This window comes from Petromyzon marinus, chromosome 3 (assembly GCF_048934315.1).
Source record: "Petromyzon marinus isolate PM22_M1 ecotype Great Lakes invasive population chromosome 3, UKy_Petmar_22M1.pri1.0, whole genome shotgun sequence".
In the NCBI taxonomy this organism is placed as follows: Eukaryota; Metazoa; Chordata; class Hyperoartia; order Petromyzontiformes; family Petromyzontidae; genus Petromyzon; species Petromyzon marinus.
The window spans coordinates 21,973,146-21,998,860 of record NC_133669.1 but is presented as its reverse complement, the minus strand read 5'-3'; the positions used below and the strand labels follow the sequence as shown (position 1 = coordinate 21,998,860).

General features: G+C 44.3%; 1 protein-coding gene across 2 annotated transcripts in view; it reads right to left on the bottom strand.

Annotated features, from left to right (window-relative positions):
* The window catches only part of LOC116957234 (kin of IRRE-like protein 1), a 109,305-nt gene extending 84,037 nt beyond the window's left edge, over positions 1-25,268 (bottom strand). The window contains exon 1 of one of the 2 annotated variants that reach the window (XM_032979275.2): positions 24,816-25,268. In XM_032979275.2, the coding sequence (XP_032835166.2) occupies positions 24,816-24,873 (58 nt within the window). In that variant the 5' untranslated portion in view covers positions 24,874-25,268. The remainder of the gene's footprint in view (positions 1-24,815) is intronic. The other variant, XM_032979284.2, reaches the window with a different exon arrangement.
* Between the last annotated feature and the right edge of the window lie 447 nt (positions 25,269-25,715).

Genomic DNA, 25,715 nt, shown 5'->3' with positions numbered 1-25,715 from the left:
GTTTAGAGACCAACCAACTATCGGAGCAAACTGGTTTTCAAAAGGTTCTTCTATAGGATTGACCAAACGCATACTATCAATCAGATGTTGTTTAGAATATGAAAGGTCGTTTTATCACGTGGAAAATCATTAATTCTATTTAGTCATCCAAGCATTCACAACCCAAGGTCTTAATCATATATAGATTGGGTGGCCCTTATGTTTCAAATAGTTTTCTTGATTGGGGTTATTTATTGTGTTTGAATGTTGCATATACTATGACATTTTAGCCTTTTTATATTATGTTTAGGGGTTGCTGCCATTCGATTTATTGCATATATACATATCATCATCATTACAATAATTTATAAAGTTATTTTCTGAAAGATTTATTGGAGAAATGGAGGCAACCATATTAACCATCTCATATTTGCTGAAGACATAGTCATTGAAAACAGTCAATGGTAAATACTAGAAATTATTTAAGAAATTTAACTAAGAAGGATTCAAAGTGCAGCTGAAGATACAATGATTCCGAGCAAAAACAAAAGTCACGTACAAAAAAAATGCTCCACAGTGGCGAGATGTTAACTACCTCGCCTGGTATACAGGAAGTCGTGGGTTTGATCCCAACCCTGACGCCTGTATATTTGGAGTTTGCATGTCTCTCTCCCCGTGGTCGCATGGATTTTTCACATTTAGAAACATGCGTTGAAGAGTATTTGCTGCTATACATTTCCACTGTCAAAAAATACTTTGTTGAGCTATCATTTGTGGCCATGTTGCAGCTGAAGAAGAGCTATATAGCTCAGTGGGCCTTATCTGATAAAATAAAAATAAATGTTTAAATAGTTTAGTTTAAATAACTGTTACAGCAACAGAACTGAAAAAAAACACAACAGGATACAGTATTCACATATGAGGGTCATTATTTGATGTAGACTATGATCAAAATGATCAAATAAAGAGACGAGTGCTAGCAGCTCTCAGAAAAACTAAATTTGATTATGAAAAACAACATACCATTCTGCCTAAAGAAAAAAAAGTTTGAAATCAGTGCTTGGTGTTAGTGCCTGCTAATAGATCTATATCATAGCCTCTGACAAAGAGTACGGGGGTCAAATAAGATTAAAATTACACAAAGAAGCGTGCAGAGATTTATGCTGGGGAATTACACTGAGAGTCAGCAAGAGGAACACATTACGGATCACAGAACAAATTTCAATGTGACATTATTGACTGTTAAGGAACGTATGCTGGCTCCGGTGGAACAATATCATCACTGAAAGAGATGATATATCAATGGATGAGACTGGTGATGGAATAGCAGCTAACAGCGTGAACAGGCCCGAGAGGATGACCACTGCGGAGATGGAGCAATGGGATTATCTCATGTGCTAAAGCGAGATGGATTGAGCATCGCAGGACCGTGAGTGATAGTATAGACAATAGCTGATGATTAGAATATACAGTAAACCAATGCACTAAGCCTAACCCATTTTTGTGCAATGCCTATATATGTTTTTATCCAAAGAATAAATAGAAAGCTGTAAGTCATGTATGAGCAACTGTCAATTCCCACAAGCTGAACTTAATTAGGCAGTGGCAAGCTGGCCCAGACGTTAGCGCAATGCTCGATTAACCTGGCGTGACTCTTAGCACAAATCCCGGCCATTGTTTCCATTGGTGATGAGTGACATCTGAACCAGTCCTGGCCCCCCATCACCAACCCGCATTGACCAGCATGGTGAAGGAGAGTTAAACAACCACAATGATAAACATGACATGGAGAGGCCTTCATCAATCACTGGATTAGCAAGAAACTGTACATTCGTTATAGCATAACGTATTAAGATGTGTTGTGTTTCATTTGGTGTGTGTGTGTGTTCTTAATCTAAGGCTTGTTAATTGTTATGCTCCATGAGGTATAGCTACACACACAGACATTACTGTTCATTAAGAGTGTTCAGTGTTGTCCCTACAAAAAACAGCAATCACCTGGATCTTTTGATTTCCATTTTCCTTTGGGCTCCCACAAATGTATAAAGAACTTCCATAAAAGTATGAAAAGCTTTCTAACAAGTACTGATGCTTTTTCCATTGATGAAAGTGATTTGCACCACTGTGCTGCTTGAATCACTTCATACTTCAGAGGAAAAAATGCAAATGTGCAAAAATAAGATTTTCAACAAAATGAATAATCTTGTTCTCATGTAGTTCTAAATGTACACCGCAGAATGTTCATTTTTAACCAAGTCATATGAATAACCTAGGCATTCTAAAAGTACTAGACGATGGTTAGAGTTCCATGATCGTTGATCTACCTCAGAATACATATGGAAATATCTGTTCGTTTTCCAAAAAAAACTACATTACAGTGGCTGCTCAATGTTCAGAGTCCCGAACTAAGGCACAGTAGATAGATAAACACTGTAATAGAGAGCTGAGATATTGGATTATCTAAGTCATTCGTTACCCTGCGAGTTACCAGTTCGATTACTTGATTAATCGGCGCACGTGAAAGTACAATCGCGGTAGTTGCAAACAATAATTGTCACCTCTGTTCTCACGTGTGCCGCTGGAAGGGGAGGTGATGGGCGGAGCTTGGTGAAATAATTGGCATCAAAACCCGACGTCAAACTGGGCGGGGCTCGTTGGGATTTGCCCCCTTTAAAGTACATTAATCAACTTGCTTGGCAAAATACAGTAATGCTAGCTCCACTACTTGAGTCTTCTCCTCCGCTGTGTTGCTAAGTGACATCGCAGACAGGAACATCACTATGCATACGTGGCCATTTCAGGTAACCTTTGTTTTAGAAGTAATTTTCATTCCAAAAGCTTTTCGTGAGACTTGTCTGCAACATCACGTGAAAGGTTACCGGACATTTTAATGGAAATGTGGCCACTGATTAGAACTGACAAACATGCAGCAAGGTACGGAATAGGGTTACACAATGATGTATGAATGCCTTTTTTTTTGTAAAGTATTGTATAGTGTCATGTAAATACTGAAAGCTCAGAGAACATTGTGAGAAAATGTAACGTAAAAAATATATATTTTTTTCTTCAGCATTAGTTTATTGGTGAAAACTAAAAAATAAATTTTTAATTGTGCAGATTTATTGTCTGATCTCCAGAATAAAGTGAATAATAAAACAAATTCTAAGAGACGTTCGTTTTTTTTTTACTTTCGTTCCCAAGAGAAGGAAAAGTATTGTCACAGTGTGTGTGTGTGCGCATATATTACACTGCATTTACATTTTTCAGAACACAAAACCCACTCCCAATATCTTGGAACATCGGCGTATGGTTGCCTTGTAGTTTCTGTTCACCTCGTTTTAATATCGGTAAAAGTAATATTTGCAAGTGTGCATATACATAACCATTATTCCGTATCCATCATTACAAAACAGACATTGTAGTGTCAAATGAGTGACTACAAATAACCAGAAAAACTCCCATCATATATAATCGCTATGTGTATTGAACATTACAATGACACTACCCTGGAGAGTGCTTTAAAAATGGAACTGAAATTTACCTCATACAATGGAGCGCTTTTATACAATGTATTTGTCCACGATTTAGGTACGCTACAGTAACTAGTACTGTGATGTACAGTATATGAAAATTGCCACGTGCATCTTCGTAAAAAAACTAGTTGGCCTATGGCCTGAAACTGCAGCACGAAAAGTATGCTGCTGCTGTCTGCTGCGCAACATTAAATTATTTTATTGCATTAAATCAACAGGCAGGTTCAACCTCTTACTTCTTAGGCCTCACCCTTTACTGATTAGGCTCCATTGTCTCTTCCTCCTTTGCCTCTGCACCTTTCCTTTTTAGGACCCGCCCCTTATTTAGGCCACACCTCTTTCTGTTTAGGTCCCGCCTCCTCCCGCAGACACAGGATTGGGCTGGTTTGCTTAGTGGTGGGGGTTGTGAAATAGGGGGGGGGGGGGGGAGGAGAATGTGCTCCAGCAACAGTGGTACTTAGTAGTGGACAGGGACATGACCAAAATTGCTTCTAGAGCAATATAATCGATATAAATAAAGACTTTAACCTGTATGTCTCAAAAACCTCGAGTTCTTCCTGACAAGGTAGGAAGCTCAAATTTGGTAAACATGTTGCTTTTAGGGCAGAAAACAACGGAAACATATAAAAATCCGAGATTTTTTTAAATTAAAGGCCCCCAAATCTCGATGTTTAAATGCCACATAATCATGTTTGTGTGCGTGGTGTCATTCAGAAACCGTTCAAAATGTAAGATTTCAGGTTTTTCGTTTGATAGAGTGTTAAAAAGCAAATGAAATGAAAGCGAGAAACATTGTTCTATCTTTGATTGTATTTGAGATATTTCGGATTGTTGACTAAAAATACGCATTTTATGGTGTTCAATTCTGAATAATTCCAAAACGGTAAAAGGTAGGAGCTTTCCTTCAAGCGTACGCTTGAAACTCCCCTCATAGAGCACTAAGTTCATATATGTTTGTTCTTTCTAATAAGAAAAGAACGGAATCTTGAATTTGAGCAGTTTCTGATGGGTGTGTCTTTAAATATTAGAAGTTGAATCAAGTCGTCAAAAATTTTCGTGGAAAAATACGGATTATTGCAGTAGTTGTTAGTGTCTGATAAAATTGTAACAAAAATCATATCAGTTTTATTATTATATATTTATTGAAAACATTTGCCTGGCAAAGACAGGCTTCATAAACTAGTAACACATCAAAGTTTAGAAGCGAAACGTTTTTTTCTTCATGCTCTACGAGGAATATAAAATACAGCAAGTAGCATGCAAACTGGAGATCTTTTTGTTATACAAAAGGTAAAGTTTTGAAAACTAATTTAAGCACTTCATAAGTGAAATATATAACAAATAAAGAGTGAATTGCAGGACAGCAGTTTGCAGCTTGAAAGTGAGACATCCATGACAGCTTCCTTACAATGAGGCCCAAGAATTTCACGAAATATGAGCACGGTAGTGCCTAATAGAATCGGAAAGATTTCCATTCATGGTCATTCTATTGTTAAATAAATCTCCACACAAATGCTGTATTTTAATATGGTAGTGTATAAATGTTCCAATGAAACTTGGATTCAATAGACACGTATTTTCATTGCATAAACCGTTGCGAAACACAAATACATTGTGAGCTTTTCGATTTAAAGCTTTCGTGACTGCAGGGATTCATATTCTTGGTTCTTTCGGTAAAGTCACGTAGAAGGGAAATAATAAAATAATAAAAATAAAACGTTATTTATTATGTTTTATATAATATATTATGTTTTCTTTTTATTATTGTTATTATTTTATAATAGTAAAAATAATATATTATATTCTTGGTTCTTTCGGTAAAGTCACGTAGAAGGGAAACAATAAAATAATAAAAAAAATTGTTTCCCTTCTACGTGACTTTACCGAAAGAACCAAGAATATGAATCCCTGCAGTCACGAAAGCTTTAAATAAAAAAATAATATATCATATATATATCATATTATGTTTTAATATATTTTATAATATAATATATTATATTTTGATTTAAAGCTTTCGTGACTGCAGGAATTCATATTCTTGGTTCTTTCGGTAAAGTTACGTAGAAGGGAAACAATAAAAATATAAAACAATAACATTTTATTGTTTTATATGATGTTTCATTTTTTATTATTTTATTATTTCCCTTCTACGTGACTTTACCGAAAGAACCAAGAATACATTGTGAGCTTCTTTTTGTAAAGCATAAAAAATATATATATAGTGCCAAGTAAGCATTGACATGGTGACCATTTCCTTTTACAGCCCTGAACCAGAGGTGGACATTCCACATTCCTACGATATGGCAAGGGTGAGTCTCTCCATAGGATAAATGCTGTTTACTTCCCCACATAGTAGTATACTGTACACTTTTTATGAACCCCAGAAGAATGATGGGCTGAGTCAACCCCCAAGCAGGATCCGAACTCGTGACCTTCCAATTTGCGTGCAGCTCGTTCTACCGTTGAATCACCTGGCCGATTGTAAACCATAGTTAAACTGGTTATGATTAATATTCTTAGTTTTTTCGGTAAAGTCAACGTGACTTTACCGAAAAAACTAAGAATATGAATTACTGCAGTCACGAAAGCTTTAAATCAAAATTTGGTTATGATTAAGTTTATGATCATAAGATTGAAATATTTGTTTTACGTGGAACGACAAGAGACATTCGGATTAAAATATATATGGAAAAAAAAAACATGGCATAGAATTTAACACAACTTGATAAATGTTTATAACCAGAAACTGATCAGATGGTGATCTTGGCGTTGCCTCTTTCTGGGGCCCAATTATCCAGACCTTTGCAGTTACTTTGCAGTCACTATGCACACGTTTCTCCTGCGAGAAAATATATCAATCTGGGCACAATGATGCGAACCGATGACCCCTGGAAGTAACATATTGACCACGAGCTCATAAATCTGGGAGATTAGTGTACCCTTTGATTTTTGATGAGGGTCTAGACCTTCCTCAAAGTCAAAATCCTGCTATTTCTCAAGTGGCACATCAAAGCTCCGAAAACAGGCATTGCGCTGCTCCTGTTTCACGACAAGAATGCTCAAAATGGACTCATAAAACAGTGATGTAACTGAAAATGATACACACGCAGACAATACAAACAAGACTTTTGAAAATCTGACAACTTAAATTTCATTAATGTAAATACATTCTTCAGTAAACATCCCTATCCTTTCAGTTGCATTAACTTAGTGCAGTTTTGACAAGCTATACGTATCTAATAAAGCAATTATAATCCCGTTACTATGTATTGAATAATTGGGAGCCGTTTGTGTAAACTACTGCTGGATGAAGGATCTCCCAAAGCTTTATCGGACATGGGGGTTGTTTTCCCATACTACAGCCACTACATTCAGTGCAGGTTTATCAAGGGGAGAGGGGCCTCAAGACCAGTTCAAATATCACTTGGCGCTGATGTGAGCCACAATCGTTCACAGCGTGGTGCGCCAACCACTGTGCCACAGCCCCCCCACCCCCAGATATACAGTTCCATACATCAAAGTCAATTTACAAAAAAACATCGGTATGTTTGCTACACAGCTGCAGTGGAACATACTTCGTAAATTACATCATTATTTCTCTCTTCCTGCGAGTGTTTTTGTTTTGTCTTTTCTCTATAGCTGTTGGTATTACCCTTGGTATTGGTCCCGTTTATTGCGGCAGAGTGCAATGAAAATTAGTTGTGTGCATGTACCTAGTAATAATATATGGCCAACAATATGTGCTCTTTGTTCGAAACCCTCATTGAGCATAACTCTGCATAAAGGGCTATGAATGTCCCCTTTATGACAGTCGTTTGAAACGTTTTACATGGATATTTTCTGCTTGAGGAAAAGCACACACATTTCACAAAGTTGTCATTAAACAAGGCCTTCCAATCCTGTAAATAATAAATAAATCGAATTGGCTGCGGCCCACAATAGTTAACAGAAATTACACCAGAACCGCCTTTTGCCCCACCTACCACATCGTTTAATTTTTATAACTATACCCATTCCAGATGGTTCTTTGTCCCATTTATTGAGCCCTAGAGGCATGTCACATCCAAGGCACACTATGTTCACTGGCGCTGCACAATGCATAAAGGTTTGGGAGTGGTAGCTGCGAGCAGAAAGGGGCCATCTATTAACGCTCGTGGTGGCACCAGCCAGCCAACATTGGCTAATTAATCGCTGCCTGATTTCTGATGCCGGTTTTTTTTATGGAGTAGCTGCTGCCTCGTGCATTTTCAGCAACAATTGAAACGCAATTGCTTGACATTCTATAGGAATGCAAAATCCCCCCAACCCCCACTCCCTGTGTCGGTATTGAAGGTAACGAGACCCTCATGGCTCTTTGAGGCCACATGCACTGATAATGTGAGGACGATCAACTTCTGCTCTCTCCGTCACCCGACGAGCTTACGAGAGCTCAGATGCCCAGGTGGGGCACTAAACATATAATCAAACAGAAAGTGTTTATCATCCTCAGTACCCATGTATTAAAGCGATTCCTGATGCATTTACTATTTTTTTTGGCAATTTAGTGGCATATAGCGCACGTGACGCTTGATCCGTACAATTGCTCCAATTAATAGACGCTTAGAATCCTCTGTGGAAATGTTTCTCGATGTGGTGGATGTTTAACGGTATTTAATAATGCCTGCTGACGCGCGAGTTCACAAGGAAGGCCAGGGTGAATGACATTCCACATTGCACGGTTTTATGCGATCACAAGATTGCCTCAAAGAGGCCATCGTCTGCAGCAGGCGGAGGATGCCAGCAGAGACAGACAAAAAATATTCGATGTGGTTGAACTATGATTTCGGTGAGAAGAAATACAGTATTCAACAGGAGCAGATGCAAACAAAGAACATAACCCTTGCATAACTTAATTGAGGGTGCCTCATGTTGCATTGTAAGAACACTTTAAACTGTCAAGACGCTAAAATTGAATGTGGACGAGTTTGTAGGATTCCCGTGCAAAATGTGCAGACCGTTCATTTTCATTTGCCTGCCTTGTTGAATTCGTGCCTGGCTTGTTATTAATCACAATGCAAGTACGCACAGGGGCTTGTTGGTTTGAATCAAACCATTCATCCGCGCGCTCGGATATGCAAGTAAGTTTGATTCCTCTGTGATGATGTGGCCTGGTATGGTGGTGAGGTTGCATACTGCAGAGCCATGTTTTCGATCCAGGCCACACGACTGTTTGCAGACGGGGGCATCGGAATCTCTCCCGATCCATTGCCGACGCTGTCTCAGCCTAAAATGAGTAGCTGATATTGGGTGTGTGAATGTCGATATTGGAGCAAATAGGCAGCCGGCTAAGGTGTTTATCATGTGCTGCGCCAGCCTCAGTAAGTGTTCGTAAATAAAACTTTGCTCCAATAGTCCGTACGCTAAATGGAAAAAAAAACATGCCTTGGTTATTCTGCAATGCGTGTGTGTGTGCGTGCGTGTCAGTGGAGAGCAACGGTGCAGTGGTATGATGGGTTGGCGCACTTGTGCTCTGAAACCGACATGGTGACTATAATTCCACAGTTAGCATCAGTGGCAAGTAGTGTCTAAACCTGACCTCGGCCTACCCGAGGTCAACTTGGTGCAGCTGCGTGTGTTCTCACGTCGGTACTGGGGAGATAAAGGTGGGCTGGTGTGGGTGGTTGCCACACCCCCCAATCCCTTCCCCCCCCCGTTGTGTGTTTGCGCTGGCATTAAATCGTTGCCCATTTGCAGCCCTTCGCCCCGTTCTGTACAACTGAACGAGGAATCTTTTGTCTCTGCGCCATGCTTGCCTCGCGTCTATTCACATCTATCAAAATGATCTTGGGGAAGGCTTAAATGGCTTCCCCCTCCGTCAAACCACGAGGCCTCGCGGCCCACCAAACATGACGCGATGCACCTCCGGGACACCACCACCACCAACCAACCAACCACAATTAACGGCGAATTCAGAGCCCCGCGTTAAATGTACCCGCATTGGGGCCGTCCATAAATGACGTCACGCAATTTTGGACGATTTTTGACCACCCCCCCCCCCCTTCGTCACACGGCGTCACTAAAAGTCAGACCCCCCCCCCCCTCAAATATGACGTCACAAAACTCTGCCCCTCCCCCCCCCCCCCCATTTTTTTTTCTAAACATGCTTCAAATCGCTTTAAACTATTGTCATTGTAGTGCGTATTTAATGTGGCGCTGCACTCTGATGTTGTAGGAGAAAACATTAAAACGTCTTCTTGGTTCTTTCGGTAAAGTCACGTAGAAGGGAAACAATAAAATATAAAACAATTAAATTCTCCCTTCTACGTGACTTTACCGAAAGAACCAATAATATGAATCCCTGCAATCACGACAGCTTTAAATCAAAAATTTAAAAGTCTATTTAATTAAGTAGAACGTGTTGTCTATAATTATTTAAAGTTGCGCATTTTGATGTGACGTCACATTTCTCAAACCCCCCCCCCCTCGTCCCACATCATCACAAATGTCTGACCCCCCCTCCCTCCTATCGTAATTTATGGACGGCCCCATTCGTCTATTTATTAAACTTCATGCCCTGGCACGCGGTGATACAACGTTCACTTCATTCGTGAAGTAAAACATCAATGAGAAAAAAAAATCCCCCTCTTCTTTAATTCATCTGCGATGTTTAATTCATCACGAGCGGTTATTTCTCTGGCGCAGCTCCGGCGCACAATGGTCCACTCTCGCCTACGTTGTCGTGGGAGCGTTCGAGGCATCTGCAAGCAGATGGGAACCGCCGGGCATTTAATGTCCTCATCCCCCCCCCCCTCTCTGGGGGGGGGGGGGGGAGCTCCCCTCCCTCCCTGCCTCAGTGAACCCCACGGAAGTACAACTCAGCTTTGTTGCATCACACCTGCCACATGGCGAGCCAATGCCCCCTTCCTTATCCGGAGGGACTGAATCTGCCACCCAACAAAGCTTTGTAGTGGGAGGTGAACGCGTTACCCTTAACCCTGGGACTTGTCGCACTTTAAAATATGAATATGCGCACATACTGCCTGGGGAGGCTGACGTCAGTCAATCAATCAGTGTCGTTTTAACGAGGTGAAGGGCCACCTGAGATGCACAGGGATAATAATGACGGCGGCGTTGTTAAAGGAGAGCTATTCGGGACCGTAACGATGCATCGATTCGCATTTGATGATTACGCTCGGGACACGCGCATCTTGTGCGCGAGGGTCGCTTATTTTCAGAGTCATTACTTATATGTACGTGATGACTGTGAAAATAACCAACGAAAAATGTGCGTTAATGGCTTCGCTCATGTAACCCTCTGCTGCCCAACACTACTCGCCGTCCGCATTCACCAGTGGGAATGCAAATGCCCGATTCTGGAAACGAATCGTGACGATTCTGAAAATCGTAAGGATTTTTTTTGGGGGGGGCGGGGGGGGTTGGAGAGGCGTGCAACGTGTTGTATAAACTGTCACAGGATATTAAATATGTACTATCAGACTAAGATAAACATGAGATACATTCTTCACATAGTGGCGGGGGCAAGTGGTATGTGGCCTGGCTAATGCATTAAGTGCTCAGCGTTTTGCCTGAAAATGAGAAGCATTTGGATGAATTGCAGCTGCATGAAATATGTTGCTTTTGCAATATATGATTAGGACGGGTGGCTACGTTCGGTGCAAAAAAAGTTCCACACACCTATATACAAGGAATCTTGGGAGCAGCGTCACTTGCAAGAGCCTAGTTGTCCAGTTGAAGGGTCATGATGGAGAACACTTGTGGTATCGAGCGATCTCTTCTTGTTGACGTAACTTTCTGCGCTCATACACGTGTACCTTCCTGCGACCCGACATGCGGCCCAACTCTGACTCCCATTAAGGAGGTAAGCACCTCCCCGCAGAGGCCTCCATGCTCCCATTAAAAAAGGCAAGTGAGCTTTCCTGTGGGTCCATACTGCGACCTACAAAATTGCGTGTGTAGATGCCAATGAATTCAAAGAAAGCAGCCGCACCTCGCATGCCACATTCGCCAAAGCAAATCGGCGCGGGGAATCTCGTTTCAAGCGAGACACCGCCGCACAGCAAATCCACAGCGATGATTCAATCGTGGCGTGTTTACTATAATACGTGAAAAAGAGCTTTATAGCTCATCGGATTCCTCCAGTATAAATATTCTGATATAAACCCACCCAGCCGGTATGTATCTAAATATTACCGCTGCAAATATTGACTTTTTTTAATACAATTTGCCAAATATTGCATCGATGAAGCATGTACACATTTTGTGTTATATTGTTCGCATACATGAAGAAATAACGGTGCCGGGCCGTCGAGGTGGCAGGGGACTGACGACCTTACGGCTACGTCATCGCGCTGGGCGCCCACTGGCGGGAGTTCCGCACGTTCTACGACCGTTACCGATCAAGCATTTTTTTTTTAATGTTATATATTTAAAATGAGCGATAAATATATAGAGCATTGTTTCTTCTCTTTCACCGCCCATAGCCAGCACACGATGACTGGCAGCAATTAGCAGAATCGCAAGCATTATCCAAACCCGGCCTTCACATTGGCACACAATGCCCTCTACTCCAGCGAGCAATGACATGGAATTATTACCGCCTGCGTGCATGTGCACAAGCGCACGGGCAGCTTGTGCGCATGCACACAAGTCTGCAATGGTATTAACGTTGACGGTTTTTGGGTCCAACCTTTCAAATAACATTCTGGGAATATGGATGACTTTCAGGGGGAAAAAAATATTAATTTGACCCAAGCTGCAGAAACATTGTTCTGAGTCTTCACTATGAAGTCGCATGCCTAGTGGTGGAAGCTTAACACAATTACTGCAGGAAGTCTGATCTCATCACAGATCCACCACCCATTGTTTTTAATATTCATTTTGTGTTCACAAGAATAAAAAAATAGCTGAGGTAAGGCAAGGGGCCTGACTTCATATTAACAAGAACGACAGCACAGTTCTCTAGTTTCCTAATAGGCAAAGATAAGGGGGGCATAGTATGTGTTCTCAATTTTGAGAAATATATATCGTTTTTTTATTACTTGGAAATGAAAAAGTTACGTGAAATATGAAACACGTGAAACTGTTTAAATATATTTTGTGTGAGGAAGAGGCGGTGTGTACGTGAGCACGTTTTCAACCCTTTGTAAAAATGTGCCCGTATTTTCCTGCAATTCCAATAAACTTTGGCCACATTCCACCACCCCCCCACCCCCCCGTGTCCCTCCATCAAATATTTTAGTGAATCCAGAACGCTCTCGTTCGGTATGCTAACCGCACCGTGGCAATCTCGACAATGTCACACTGACGTCTGCGCACAACGGTGGTTTAATATTTTGGCCACGACGCGAGCACAAAATTGCCCACACTTAACGGTTTGCTGACATTACCGAAACATTTGTGAGAGATGTCTCCTGCATGTAATGAAAGCACGAGAGCAGACTTACTTGGTTGGTGTGACGCTGTGGTGAAGGGGCACTTTGGCTTCCAATCATACGTTTGCACGTTAAACTCCCTCCAGGGTGCATAAGAAGTCAGCGATGGCTTTATTGACGAATGCACTGTCCCTTGTCATTGGGATTTGGCCACCAGGTGGTTTAGTAGTAGATAGAGATGACTTACCATCAAGTTCACGTTTCAAGTCGCACTCATTGCACACAAAGTGCTTGACACAAGTGAACCGCAGTACCTCACTGATCTCGTCAAGGAGCAAAAACCATCACGCGAACACTGGTCATCATCACAGCGGCCTTTGGCGAAGCCATGGAACAAAGACGGCCCACTGCATCGCACACTTTCAGGTGCGCTTTTGCAGCCGTCTGGAACTCTCTTCCATCCGATAATTGGATGCCACTGGAGCTATGCACTTTTAAATCCAGATTGAAAACTAATTTATTTAGAACTTCTTTTTTCGTTTAGTTTGTCCCCCCCCCCCCCCGTATCTCCAATTTGCACGGTTGCCTACGTACGGTGCGAAAGAAGTTGAACATACATGCATACAATAGTGACCTGGAGCATTATTCGACCAGTAGTGAGCAATAATTCCGATGTAAAAATACATTTTTTTGTGATTTTTTTTTATTTGACATAAACCATTTACACCAATGCCAGCATACAATGACATACTCATGCGAATGTCAGAGTAGCCTTAATGCCACTGTGAAGCAGACGGCATTATAATCATTCTTATGACACCCAGAGTTACAGTCAAGGTGGCCACTGGATTCTAACTGTGAACCTCTGCAATAAGTGGCGAACGTGCCACTGCTAGGCCATGCCATGGCAGAAGATTTGGGATTGAAATCCTGGTTATGAGGGTTGACCAACATCTTCATCCCTCAGGTGTGATAAAATAACTACTACTACTCCTTGTGGGGGAGTCAAGAGTGGTTGTCCTATGGAGATATGGAGAAATATTTATGCCGATGGCATAAATATTTTCAGGAGCTAAATGCTAATGTAAATCTTACCACGGCAAGAGGGTGTCAGGAGAGAGGTCTTGTTGTGTTGCTATTCCTCCTCCTCCTCTGTTGAAGGAGTGCAGATGATGGCGGTATGTTGTAAACAGGACATGAGTACCACTTCGGTGCTCATTTGAGCAGGAAATCAATTTGACTTTTGATCATACCCATTTGCGAGGGGAAAATGTTTTCGTACCAACACCACTTGATATTGGAGGCTGCAAACCCACCCCAATCTCACCATGATGTTTGCTATCAATCGGGGTACATCAGTTGTGCATGTTGTCAAAGTGCATCCTTTGGGCTAAGTTTACAATAATAAGCCACGTGAATTGAACAAAGCCCCCTTAAGACTCCGATTTCAGCGCGCTTCCTCTCAGTACCACCGTTGCCCTGAGCCATACTTTAAAGCGCACCCTTCACTTATTTTGTAGGCCACAGAAGGCAGACAACATTCACACCAAAATGCTCGCGATAAATATCTCCGTAGGAGGTAGTTCGGGCGTGCGTTAGTGAAGAAATAGCATTAAGGACACAATATGTGTATATGAGCAGAGGACATCCAGATGGGTTTAGAGTGGAGACTGGGAGGAAATTAAGCTCGGGACACGTTATTCGGACCAATATTGGATCTCTGTGTTACAATCCCCTCTCGCTCTTGCAGCCCCCAATGGATTGGGCTCAACAGCAGGGGTGGTTAAGAACAGTCGCGGTCATGTGTATTCACAGCAGCTACAGCAGCTAAGTAAATCTACATATCGTAAGCCTCCCTTCAGCATGCAGACTCTGCACACACACACACACATACACCCTCATAACGGGTTTTCCGATACTTCAAAGCTTCATATCCACGGGTGGTTAATTTATTTCTCTCTTCGTCAGTTTGCATCATTCTTCACGCATTTTTTTTTAACTACGTGTAATTCTTATCCTTTGAAATTGGCTCTTACAGAAGAACCGTAGCATTAAGATGTCTTTAATGTAGCACACATACTTTCCAGAGGCGTAATTATTCGACAAATTGATTCTGTAAAACATTTCGGGTATTTTTTTGCTTCATTTTAGCAGAAGATGCATTCATGTTGTCTTTGAAGCTCAGTAGGTGTTCGATTGACAATGGTAATGAAATAAAAACTTCCGGTGTGCTCACAGAAATAATGACATTTTGTGTTGCCAGCATGAATGCGATTTGGTTTCTATACGGGCATGGATATTTCTAATAGCACAGAACATGTATATATGATGGGCCAGCCAAAAAAATTAAGGATGCATTCTCATGTCTTCCGCTGTATAACCCATCCTGTTAACCATTAATGGTAAGGAGGCTACCCATCACCTGAATAACATAGGCCCTAACACGCCTAAAGGTGTTAATTACTCCATCCAAACTCTTTTAGCATTTTCATTTTCGCTATTGCAACATAAAGTCTTTGATCCCAGCGGGCGCTTTTAATCACCCCTCATGGCGGCATTTGCAACAAATGGCAACAATTGCATCAACTTCAAGAACATAAATCTTCAGTGCAACTGGGGAGTAATGACTAAACTTAGATTTTTTAAAAATATATTTGTGCAGATAGCTCTGACAAAAATCAAGCAATGCAAATCTTACTAATTTCTCGTACAGTTACATTCCTCAACAAGGTGCAATGTCCGAAAGATAATGTTAAGGGGGACACAGGGAGCCCATAATTACCCCAGACATCCCTAGATATTCGATCATAATGTCGCATAGGGGTCCCTTTCAAGCTGTGTAATTGCGATGTAAGAATCTGGCTAATGATGGGAACTCGTCCCTTTTCACTGTCCCTCTGGGGACAACGCACACCGCTCAGTCGAGTGTGCACGGTGCCTTTTGATCTTCAGGAGCCACAACAGCCAAGTCCACTCGAAGCCCAGAGGTTTGGACTGCCCAGTTTGGCTTGGCATGAATTGACATGACCGAGTCAAAAGCCTCCAGCAGTGCATCTCCATATTAAAGAAGCAGATGGCTACCGTAGATGAATATTCCAAGATAATGCAAACCTGTTTCTTCATTATGTTTATTTCTCTCTCATTGTTTCACGTTCTTCACCCCCCCCCCCCCTTCGCATTTTCTCCTTTAACCCTTCGCAACACATATCTTCTCCTGCTGTACCATCTCACGTCCCACATCTAGTTCGCAACAGTCCCCCAACCTTTCCACTACCGCTCCCCGCTGCTTCGACTCTCTCACATCCCTACAAAAATCACGGTCCCCCCCCCTCCCCCATAGACCGCCCCTCCCCCCGCCTTTACTTGCTGCCAGAAGCTGCACGAGAGAGGCTTGCATATGAAAAAACATAAAGCAAGTCAGAAAGGCAAGGCGGCCCACGAAACTGCAGGCAAGTGCCAATGTTATTCTCACTGCTTCGGTCAGCTCCTCCTGTTTCATTACAGCAACAAAAAAGTGACAGCGTTTTTTTTGTTTAACATAATGAATGCAAACTCATTAATGTGCAAGCTAGATTAAGGGAAAAAAAATGCTCAGAGAAAAAACATCCCCGCGTAAGGCGAGCAACGTAAATGAAAAAAAAAATTCTCGATAGCACCGTTCTTGGGACCTCCGCTTAATCCGCGGCCTCAACATTTATTTTGAAAGTGATTCGATATCACAGCCAGGTTTCCTGGCTGGCGGTGGTGTCGTCAAAGAGAAGGAGCGTTTGAAATGTCGTTTTAGACATTTCTGCGTGGCGAGTGACACACACACACACGCGCGCCTTCTCAAAAATATGTTGGAACATTTCTCGAAAGAGTTGCTCTCAAAAAATACGATGAGTGCATTCGAACGCTCCCCCCACCGCTGCAATGGTGAAGTCTCCCAGTTTTCCCAGCCCCCATCGCTCCAACACCGCCCGCCGCACACCCCCAACTTTTGGCAGTCACCCAGCCTGTAACGACGCTCCACACACACACACCGGGCCAGAGGTGCATGGAGGGAAGGGATTTTTCACTGCGTGTCTCTGGTTACCGTTAAAACAAACACGGCAACCTTCAACTATGTTTGGATTTAGTGTTTGGTGGAGGGAACGGGGGGGGGTGGGTGGGGGATGGGCATGTTTAATTTGTGTCCAGTTGTAGCCATTGAACATTTAAAAATAATAATGTACTTTTTTTGTGGTTGCCTTTGACTGTAAGGGGGATTTTTTTACCCCCCCCCCCATACGTATGGGTATTGTATCTCCTATGCATTGTTAGAAAATTACATATTCATCATAACTAGGTCACATCAGATATTCCCCACTGCATTACGGCCACTGCTGTGTATAATGATTTGCGGGCGTCATTATTATGATAGAAATGTCAATAGGTTGATTATGAAATATGAATTATTCACCAACGGGCTCGCTAGTGGTGGTTCCAGTTAATTAGTCCACTTCAATTAACATGTTGGAGAACACCTTTCTTCTTCGGTGACACGTGGCAGCCCAGAAAGTCATGCCCCCCCCCACCACCACCACCATCTAACGTTGACGCACGCTCGTGTACAGTAGTGCGTTCTCTCTCTCTCCCCAATTTTTTCCTTTATCCCCCCTCCCAAACACCACCTCATCCTCCGCTTCACTATTACCCCCAAAGTCCTCTGTTGTTTTTAACAGTCCTCTTTGTTAACCCACCCTCCCAACCCAGCAAATCCCAGCCCTTCCCCCCACCACCACCAGCCACCAGCCACCCACACCCCTCACTCTGTTCCCAGTGTGCTGAGGAATTCAACCTCCCCGCTCAGACATTTCCTCCGCGCGGCATTCCACCGCAAAAATGACTTACAGATGGAGCGCGCAGAAGGGGACTAAAGCCGTGCACAACAGGGCCGCTTGCTCGCCGCCGCTTTTACAGTGCGCATACAAAAACTGGTAACTTCGAAGAGGTGACGGGGATTGATAACCTCCACCTCCACCACCACCACACCCAACCCCACCAAGCCCAACGTTCACGATGATTGCGCTTTGCGCACAGATTGCTAACTGCGCCACAAGTGATTTTGGGGGAGGGGAGGGGGACTATATCTTTAAAAAAAATGTATGTCACCCGTCCTTGTTGCTGTTGCGTGCGCGCGGCATTACAGAGGAACGCTGTGAGCAAATTGAAAATTCCTCCATAATAGAGGTTCTTCTTCTTGCTCTTTCTGCCCCGACGATGTGGCATACATGCACAAAGAATTGTTCTTTGTGTGTTACGACACGCAGGGCAAGAACAACAACAACAAAGATCCCACCCTCAGCTAATGCGTGCGGCACCCATCACTTTACCGAATTCGATTGTAAACCAGACCACAAGCACTTAGTGTGTGTGTGCCCTGCCCAATCACCACTGTCCCAGCTATTTCCTATCGGTAAGGCGTGCTGCTGCCGCGCGTTATTGTTATTTTACAATACGCTCAGCGGTATGAGCACCAATTTACAAGAGACTGAGAGCTCGTTAACACGCCGATGGTTTGTCACTCGTTAGGGCGGAAAGGAAGAGGAGGATAGTGGGTCACAATGAGCGCAAGGGCTGTTCCTCCAGTTGATTGTCACCATCACCACCTCGTCCCCCCCCCGCTCCTCCTCGCCCTCCTCTCAATTGGCGATGATATATGAATGTACAATCACGGGGGAGAAAAAAACACACATTGACTTGCTCTAGCATTTTGTACGTGATCGTGGACTGACAGTATAGCGCATGCACGGGAGTGTATAGCAAGTAGGTCGGGGTCGGTGACCTATATTGTGTAAACAAAACGTGATAATTATTAAAATCGCATATGGAAATCACTATTGAGGTTTGTTTTTTACAAGATAATAGACTGTTCCAAAAGGAGCCTTGCCAAACACCATCCGACGCAAGGCCTTTTTGAACTTTTTGGAGACTCTGTGTGTGGCTTTTCCGGGTAAAGTAAAGATTGTCACTCAACAGTTGCCACTAAACTGCGCGTGATTTTATTTTGCAAGTTGTACCGCTCGAGATGCCTCTTACACGCGTGTACACGAACCAGCGTCTTGGTTTGTGCTGTGAGAGGAGGAGGTGGGGGGGTCTCTCTGCAAGAAAACGACATTCCCTTTCGGCTTGCTGTACAAAAAAACCCACCGCCTCCGCTGTTTCGACCATAAAGAAGAAGAAGAAAAAAACAACGAGCCGGCCAGACTTGGAAAGCGAAGCCAACCTTGCAGCTGCACATGGCTCATCCACGCTTCCCCCGGTGCTGCATTGCAAGTTCCATCTATTGCAGTCTGCCCTCCACCAACCGTCCGAGGCCCCGTGGCCAGGCTGCGGAGAGTGTGATGGAGAGGGTCTCTCTGTTCATCTGCAGCACGCAGTCGGTTACGGTCGTTCCGCCCATAATTTGGACTCTCTCTCTCGCCGTTTCTTTTTTACATTTACTGTTATTGATTTGGCATTTTGTTGTCATTAACGATCTGCCGGCCACTGAGCCCTGAGCAGAAAGCATTAAAACATTCCTGCACCGCTTTTACAATTCAATAGAAAGTGGTTTATTATTGCCGCAGCATTTTTTTAATGACATATGAGGGTATGGTCTGACTTTTTTTTTACTCTAATAAGAAGTTAAATCGGGATATGGCATAGGTTCATTCTATCCCGGGTCCTAAGCCCTAACAATGAGGCGAGAGCTGACCTCTCGCCTGACCTCCCCCTCCCTATCTACCTCCTTACCAGAGCTAGAGACCTTTGAGATGTGTTTTGTAAAGGTAAGTGCTGTGAAATAATTTGATGATGGCCAGCGATGAGGGGAAGCCTCTTATTCCTGAATGCAGCAATACCGAACCATAAAATGAGCGGCATAACTGATTTGATTTGACAAGAGATCCATCTCTTGCCCCCAACGATGACTGAGTTTGGTGTCATAATGGGGCTACATATAAAGTGGTTCAACCTCTGAGATGACGACGACGACGACAAACCTGGGGTTATAAATGGGTAAGGCAGCATCTGCCTCTGGCTCCCCGCAGTCACGCAGCAGTCCTGCTCAGTTGACGCGAGGGAGACAAGCCCAGCTTGCATCGATCGTTGTGAAATGAGACGCCGGAACGTAAGGGTTGGCCCACTTTGGTGGCACAGGTGTCCTTGATCCCCGACCCCTGAATCCACGTCAGCTCGTTGCCCAAGAACACCTGCCCTCCCGCCCGGCCTCGGAGCAATTAGTTTAGGAAGAGGGAGAGAGAGACAGAGAGAGAGTTTAGGGCGAGCCCGATTCGGACACAGCCTGTTTGCCGTGGCTTAAGTGCGACTGATTTGTTGCATTCGATTCGCGCGGACCCTATTGCAAGCACCATCAACACCTGCCAGTGGCAGTAAACGGGTTGTTGTGAAAATACCACTAGAACTGCGACCCCCCCAAAACACACAAACTGTGTGTTTTGGGGGAAGGGGGGGGGAGGCGGTTTATGGCATCGCTAAATTTCAATTTGTGGTGGGGTGTATAGGAGAGAGGGAAAAAAAGGATCATGGCACACGTGAATGCCATTACGTGGCTTTAATCACCAAACCCATATCTCTATCGGCTCCTAATAACATTTCATTTCTCGGCGGCGCATTCGGGGTCCACGGCTAATTAGGTTGTCAAAGCAATTGTCGTGCCTGTCCAGTGATGAAAAGGCTCTGACGGCACCGCCCCGTCATTGCAGCTGTATCTGTGATTGTCGAGCTATCATACCAAACAAAAAGAAATCCAAAAAACCCAGGCTATAATTACGGCAGAACTATCCCGCTGACCAAATGCCATTAGCGCTTCAAAAGGGTGGCATTTTGTTGTAGATGCTGGACGGAGAGGCTTTAAGAGCAATGTGTATATCAAACCCCGTCAAAAGGGCACAAATATGCAGCTGCCAGCTACAAGTGATTATCCCCGCGCACTATCTTCAGCCAAACAGCGGCCACGTATAATGCGGTTTTGTCACCCAGAATTCACCCTTGAAAAGAGAAAATATATTTTTCAATTCACGAGGCAGTGCTATAACGACAACGGTGGTAAATTATTCCGTGGGCCGGGATCTAAGCATGCTGTTAAAGATGTGGCCTGCGAGATATATTTGTGCATACAGTATAAATCCAACACGTTGTTTAAGCTGGCCCTTGAAAAAGAAAACAAATCATAACAAAATCGATCGGAGTGAGTGATTCAGCATGAAATAAGGTACTTTAAGAATACCTTAAATCCCCTTGTGATGCCGCTGATTATGTGTATGTATAGCACGCGGTCCCAATAGATCATATTATGGGTTGAAGAGCATTATACATTGACAAATGTTACATAAATTCCCCAAGTGACTACAATACATTGCTTAGAATGGAGAGGGCTGAGCTGGCACTGCGGGAATATGTAAACAATATTATTTCACAACTGATAACCGAATGTGAAATGGTCAAGCCTTGGTTTAAATGTCCACTTTTAAACGGTGATCTTTATCTACCTATTTGTCCAAGGAATTAATTTCGAAGATGCCCCTCCTACCTGGGGATATGACTATGAAACGTAGGTTGCTGATGGGAGAAACAATGACAATTGGAGCCGCAGCAGTGAGCATGTGGCCGCATGTTGATGGATGTTACCTTGAAGCATAGAATTGTTTGCTGCTCGCTTTCCCAATAAACATCCAGAAGGGTTCCTCCTCCCCTTTGCCTCATCTCCTGGCGCCTAGCACCGCGGGCTGTGTATTCCCAAAATCCTGGTGGTGTATTCCCAGAGCTGCGAAATTAATGTATAAAACATCTGCCTCTCGGTTGCAATATATTATTAAAATGATACGGCACGCGTCTGTATCTCATTAAACTTAAAGCGTGCATTTGGGCATTGAGTGTAACGCGAGTTGAAAGTATTATTTTTGTCTTGTCACCAAAAAAAAACACAAAAAAATGTGATTGTTTATTGTGATAACTTCACGCACGTTCGCTAGACTTAAGTGGACACTGCCTATGAATTGTGGTGTGTGTGCTTCAGACAAATCTTACACAAGTAGATTAAATGTATAGTATGTGTGATCAATTAACGTATGCTGAGTCTCTCTCGTGCGCGTTCGTGACTGTGGAAGAATGCCCTAAGTCACGAACAACACCAGTGGGATGTGCACCGGACCTCGCCTAGACCAACTCAGTCTAAAATATAATTGGGCACGGCGCGTCGACACGAGCGGTAGAAGGCTATGTGAGAGTGGTGCTGTCCACACCATCCACCCACATACATCCACCGTGACCCGTGATAACCTTTACAGGTGGACCGTCAAATTATTGGGTCATCAGGAAAAAGGGGGTGTTCGTCAACTTTATTTCCCCCCTCCACTCCCAAAGTGCGACTCAGTGACTGAATGAGAAATCTCTGTCGGCCAATTGACTGCCACTTGGTCGCCGAAGAAATGATCGATTCCAAAGATTTCTAAATGTCTCTGGAACGGACTCTATCACCTCCCACGCACCACCACCCACAACGCGCGCACTTCGACACAGAGTGGACGTGGGCTAGGAAGCGCCCACAAAAAGGGGGTCGAATACCCCCAACAGCATCCGGCCCCCCAAAAAAACCCCAGGGACACTCTCTCTCTCTCTCCCTTATCCATTAGCACATCACGTCGTGACTTTAACGTGCGCCCCAAAGTGTCAATACACACAGCCTAAATATAGCGTACTTGCTCGCCCGCTCAATAAACAAAAGCGTAAAGTTTTGTGCGCGCGGGGCTTTTGGCTGGGTTGAATGCGTCTTTTCTTTGTGCTTAAATGAAGAATGGCGGTACAAGGCACGGCGCGCATATGCACAACTGATTTAATTACGCGCCGCGAGACATTTGTTTGCAAGCGTGGTCTATCTGTCTGCCTGCCTGCGTTGTTGCCGAATGAATTTATATAAAAATGATGAGTTGGTGGCGCAATGATTAGCACACTGCACTATGAACCAGACGAATCCTGAGTTCTATTCCTGACACCACGGCTAAACATTCAGTAACTGGGTTTGATGTCTAAACGAATATCTGGGTTTTCACCACTTCCCCAGCCCTCCCTAACCATCGTGAAGTACAATCAAACACCTCCACCTTCCCCATGACCGGCTGTGCTTGAGTTAGCGTTCATCCAGCTGTGGATTGACAAAGGGCTGTAATTTGCTCATCCATTTAAATGATGTCCTTCGCGGTGAAGGAACTGTGTGCTGGCGAGCTTCTCGGATGTTTTATTCGTATATCCCCCCTACCCCCACCCCCCGTTTTTATTTTATAATTAATGCATACTTCAAACTTAATCGAGCGGAGTCTTCAAGTCATAAATTTAAAATCACGGCTGTAAAATAGAGTTTTTCCAAGGCGGCTGTGTGAGAGAGAATTAAAAAAAAACCCGCAGTATAACCCCAATAGGGGCTGCGAGATTCGGATTACAGATCGGCTACTACAAGGCATAACTCATCATCACCGGCATCAGCCATGCGCAATCCACTGCTGGATGAAGGCCTCATCGCGCCCCCAGCACCTCGCACGGTCCCGCTGTTGTAACGGCAGACAGGACCAGCGACCATATACTGTCTTGGTAAATGTACATTCTCTGCTACGGGATCCAAGCCGCACTGATCAGCGTGGTGACGTTATGGCCAAACAATTCCCATGAGCCAACAAGGCAGCATGTATGTGCGTATGTTGAACTTCTTTCGCGCCGTACGTAGCCAACCGTGCTAATGGAAGCATGGGTGGAGGAGTGAGGCCTTCATCCAGAGTATGGATTAACAAAATAATATTTATCGGATGCGAACTCAAAATGTGACAAACACAAATTGGCTTGGAGCTGTAGTCGGACTCGTTTAAGATTTAAGGGGGTCCAGGCTTCACATTCGTACTTTAATTCTAGAGTTGATCCCAACTAATATATTATTATTACATCAAATCTTAGTCGTTGGCAAGCCAATCTACGGAGCATCCTCCGGCTTCCAAACCCCATCGTTGTTTTGTACGCGCGATTCCACTGGTGTGCTTCTTGAGCAAATATTCCTTCCCTTCGCTGCGCAATGCACGGGGTGAGTAACGGACTCCCGACGATTTTGGGCACCAGAACAAGCCCACATGTGGTTTGCTTACAGCGCCGTCCGCCACGAGCCAGCATTCCTTGCGCTGATAAACAGTCACGAAACCCACCAGCCCCAAGCTTCCCTTCCGCTCTGCCTCTGCTCTGTGCAATGTGGACATCGAGCCGTTTGCGGAGACGGGTGAGACAAAACGCAGTGAGCACACACAAAGAGTATACAGTACATATGACACACGTATGTTCGACGACCGTTGGGTGGTACCGTATGTACTCTCTACTCACTGCCGTACGGCATTATGTATTCATTTTTTGTCAAGCCACTGCTAGATGAAGACCTCGACACGAACACGTTCGTGTCGCTGGTGGAGATTGCTTGACCACACGTTCACGCTGGGCTGGTCAGTTGCGGAGATTCTGGTAGGGCCGGTTCAGATATCGTCTCGCCACTGCGTGTCCGTGGACAGGAATCGAACTCAGGTCGCAGGGATTTTCAGAGCGTGGCACGCTACCCACTGCACCACCGCTCCACACCAATGTGAATTTATCATGTATACGACATCGTAATACCTCGTTCATGACACTTGTAGGGGTATGCTCCGGTGTGTGTGTGTGTGCGCGCGCTTTGTGTTAAATCTGGTCCAGTTTGCGTAATCTATAACCAACGTGCAATGATCGCATTTCAGAGTTTGTGTCCTCTCTTCAATAAGCAAGTATCAAAATAAACACGGGCGCGAGGCGCAGAGAAACCCCCGCAAGTACGCCGGACTCCAATGAAAGGAATCAAACGAAAAGACAAAAAAAAAGTTGAATGTTGTTTAAATCTCTCTCCCCTTACCGTGCGAAGCGATCCATGAAGCCGCGATGGTCCACAGAAAGAGGCGACTCGACACCATAGCGCTGGACTCTAGGCAGGTGACAGAGTTCCGATGTGGGTGCTAGTCCCTCAAAGTCCAAATCTTCTCGCTTTCTCTCTCCCTCTCTCACCCTCTCTTCTCTCTTAGCCCCCCCCCCACCTACACTCCCTTCACAACCCCAGCACTCCACCGGGCACCCCCAACGCCCTGTAGGGTTCTCCTCTGTTACTCCCCTTCACCCTCACTAAATCTTTCACTCCAGTACCTATACACGCGCGCGCCCGGCCGCGCGCGCGCCACAAAACCCGTGGGTTATCTCTCGATTTCTTGTTTGCTCCACGTCTCCGTCTTCTCTCTTCGTCTTTCCCAATCACGCACACGAACACTCTCTCTCTCTCTCTTCTCAAGCTCGCTGGCTTCCCCCTCTCCCACCACCACTCTCCCCCCCCCCCCCCTTTTTCTTTCGCTCCCTCCTCTTTTTCTCTGTCCCTCCTCCACGTATTACCAAACATAAAGAAGGGGGTGCCCCGCGTGCGCTCTTTGGAGTTTTGGGCTGCCTCTGACCGTTAGCGGCTCATGCGCTTAGCTGTGACTGCGCGGCCGTGATTGGCAGCGCCGTTGGACCCGCCTCCTCGTGGTGTATGGGTGGTGCACAAGGGGCGATTGCGGGGCGGGGGGGTGAAGAGAGAAGAAGGGCCGCGTGGTTATTGTTGGGAGCCCCCCTCTCTGCCCACCCACCCCACCCCCCCTCTCTCATGCGTGCGTGCCGCTTCCAACCATCAACACGCTGGACTCGCAATACAGAGGCTGGAGACCGCCAGTTTTCTTTTTTTTCGATCTCCCGGAGCTGCATTTTGAACACGGCCGTAATTATAATATGT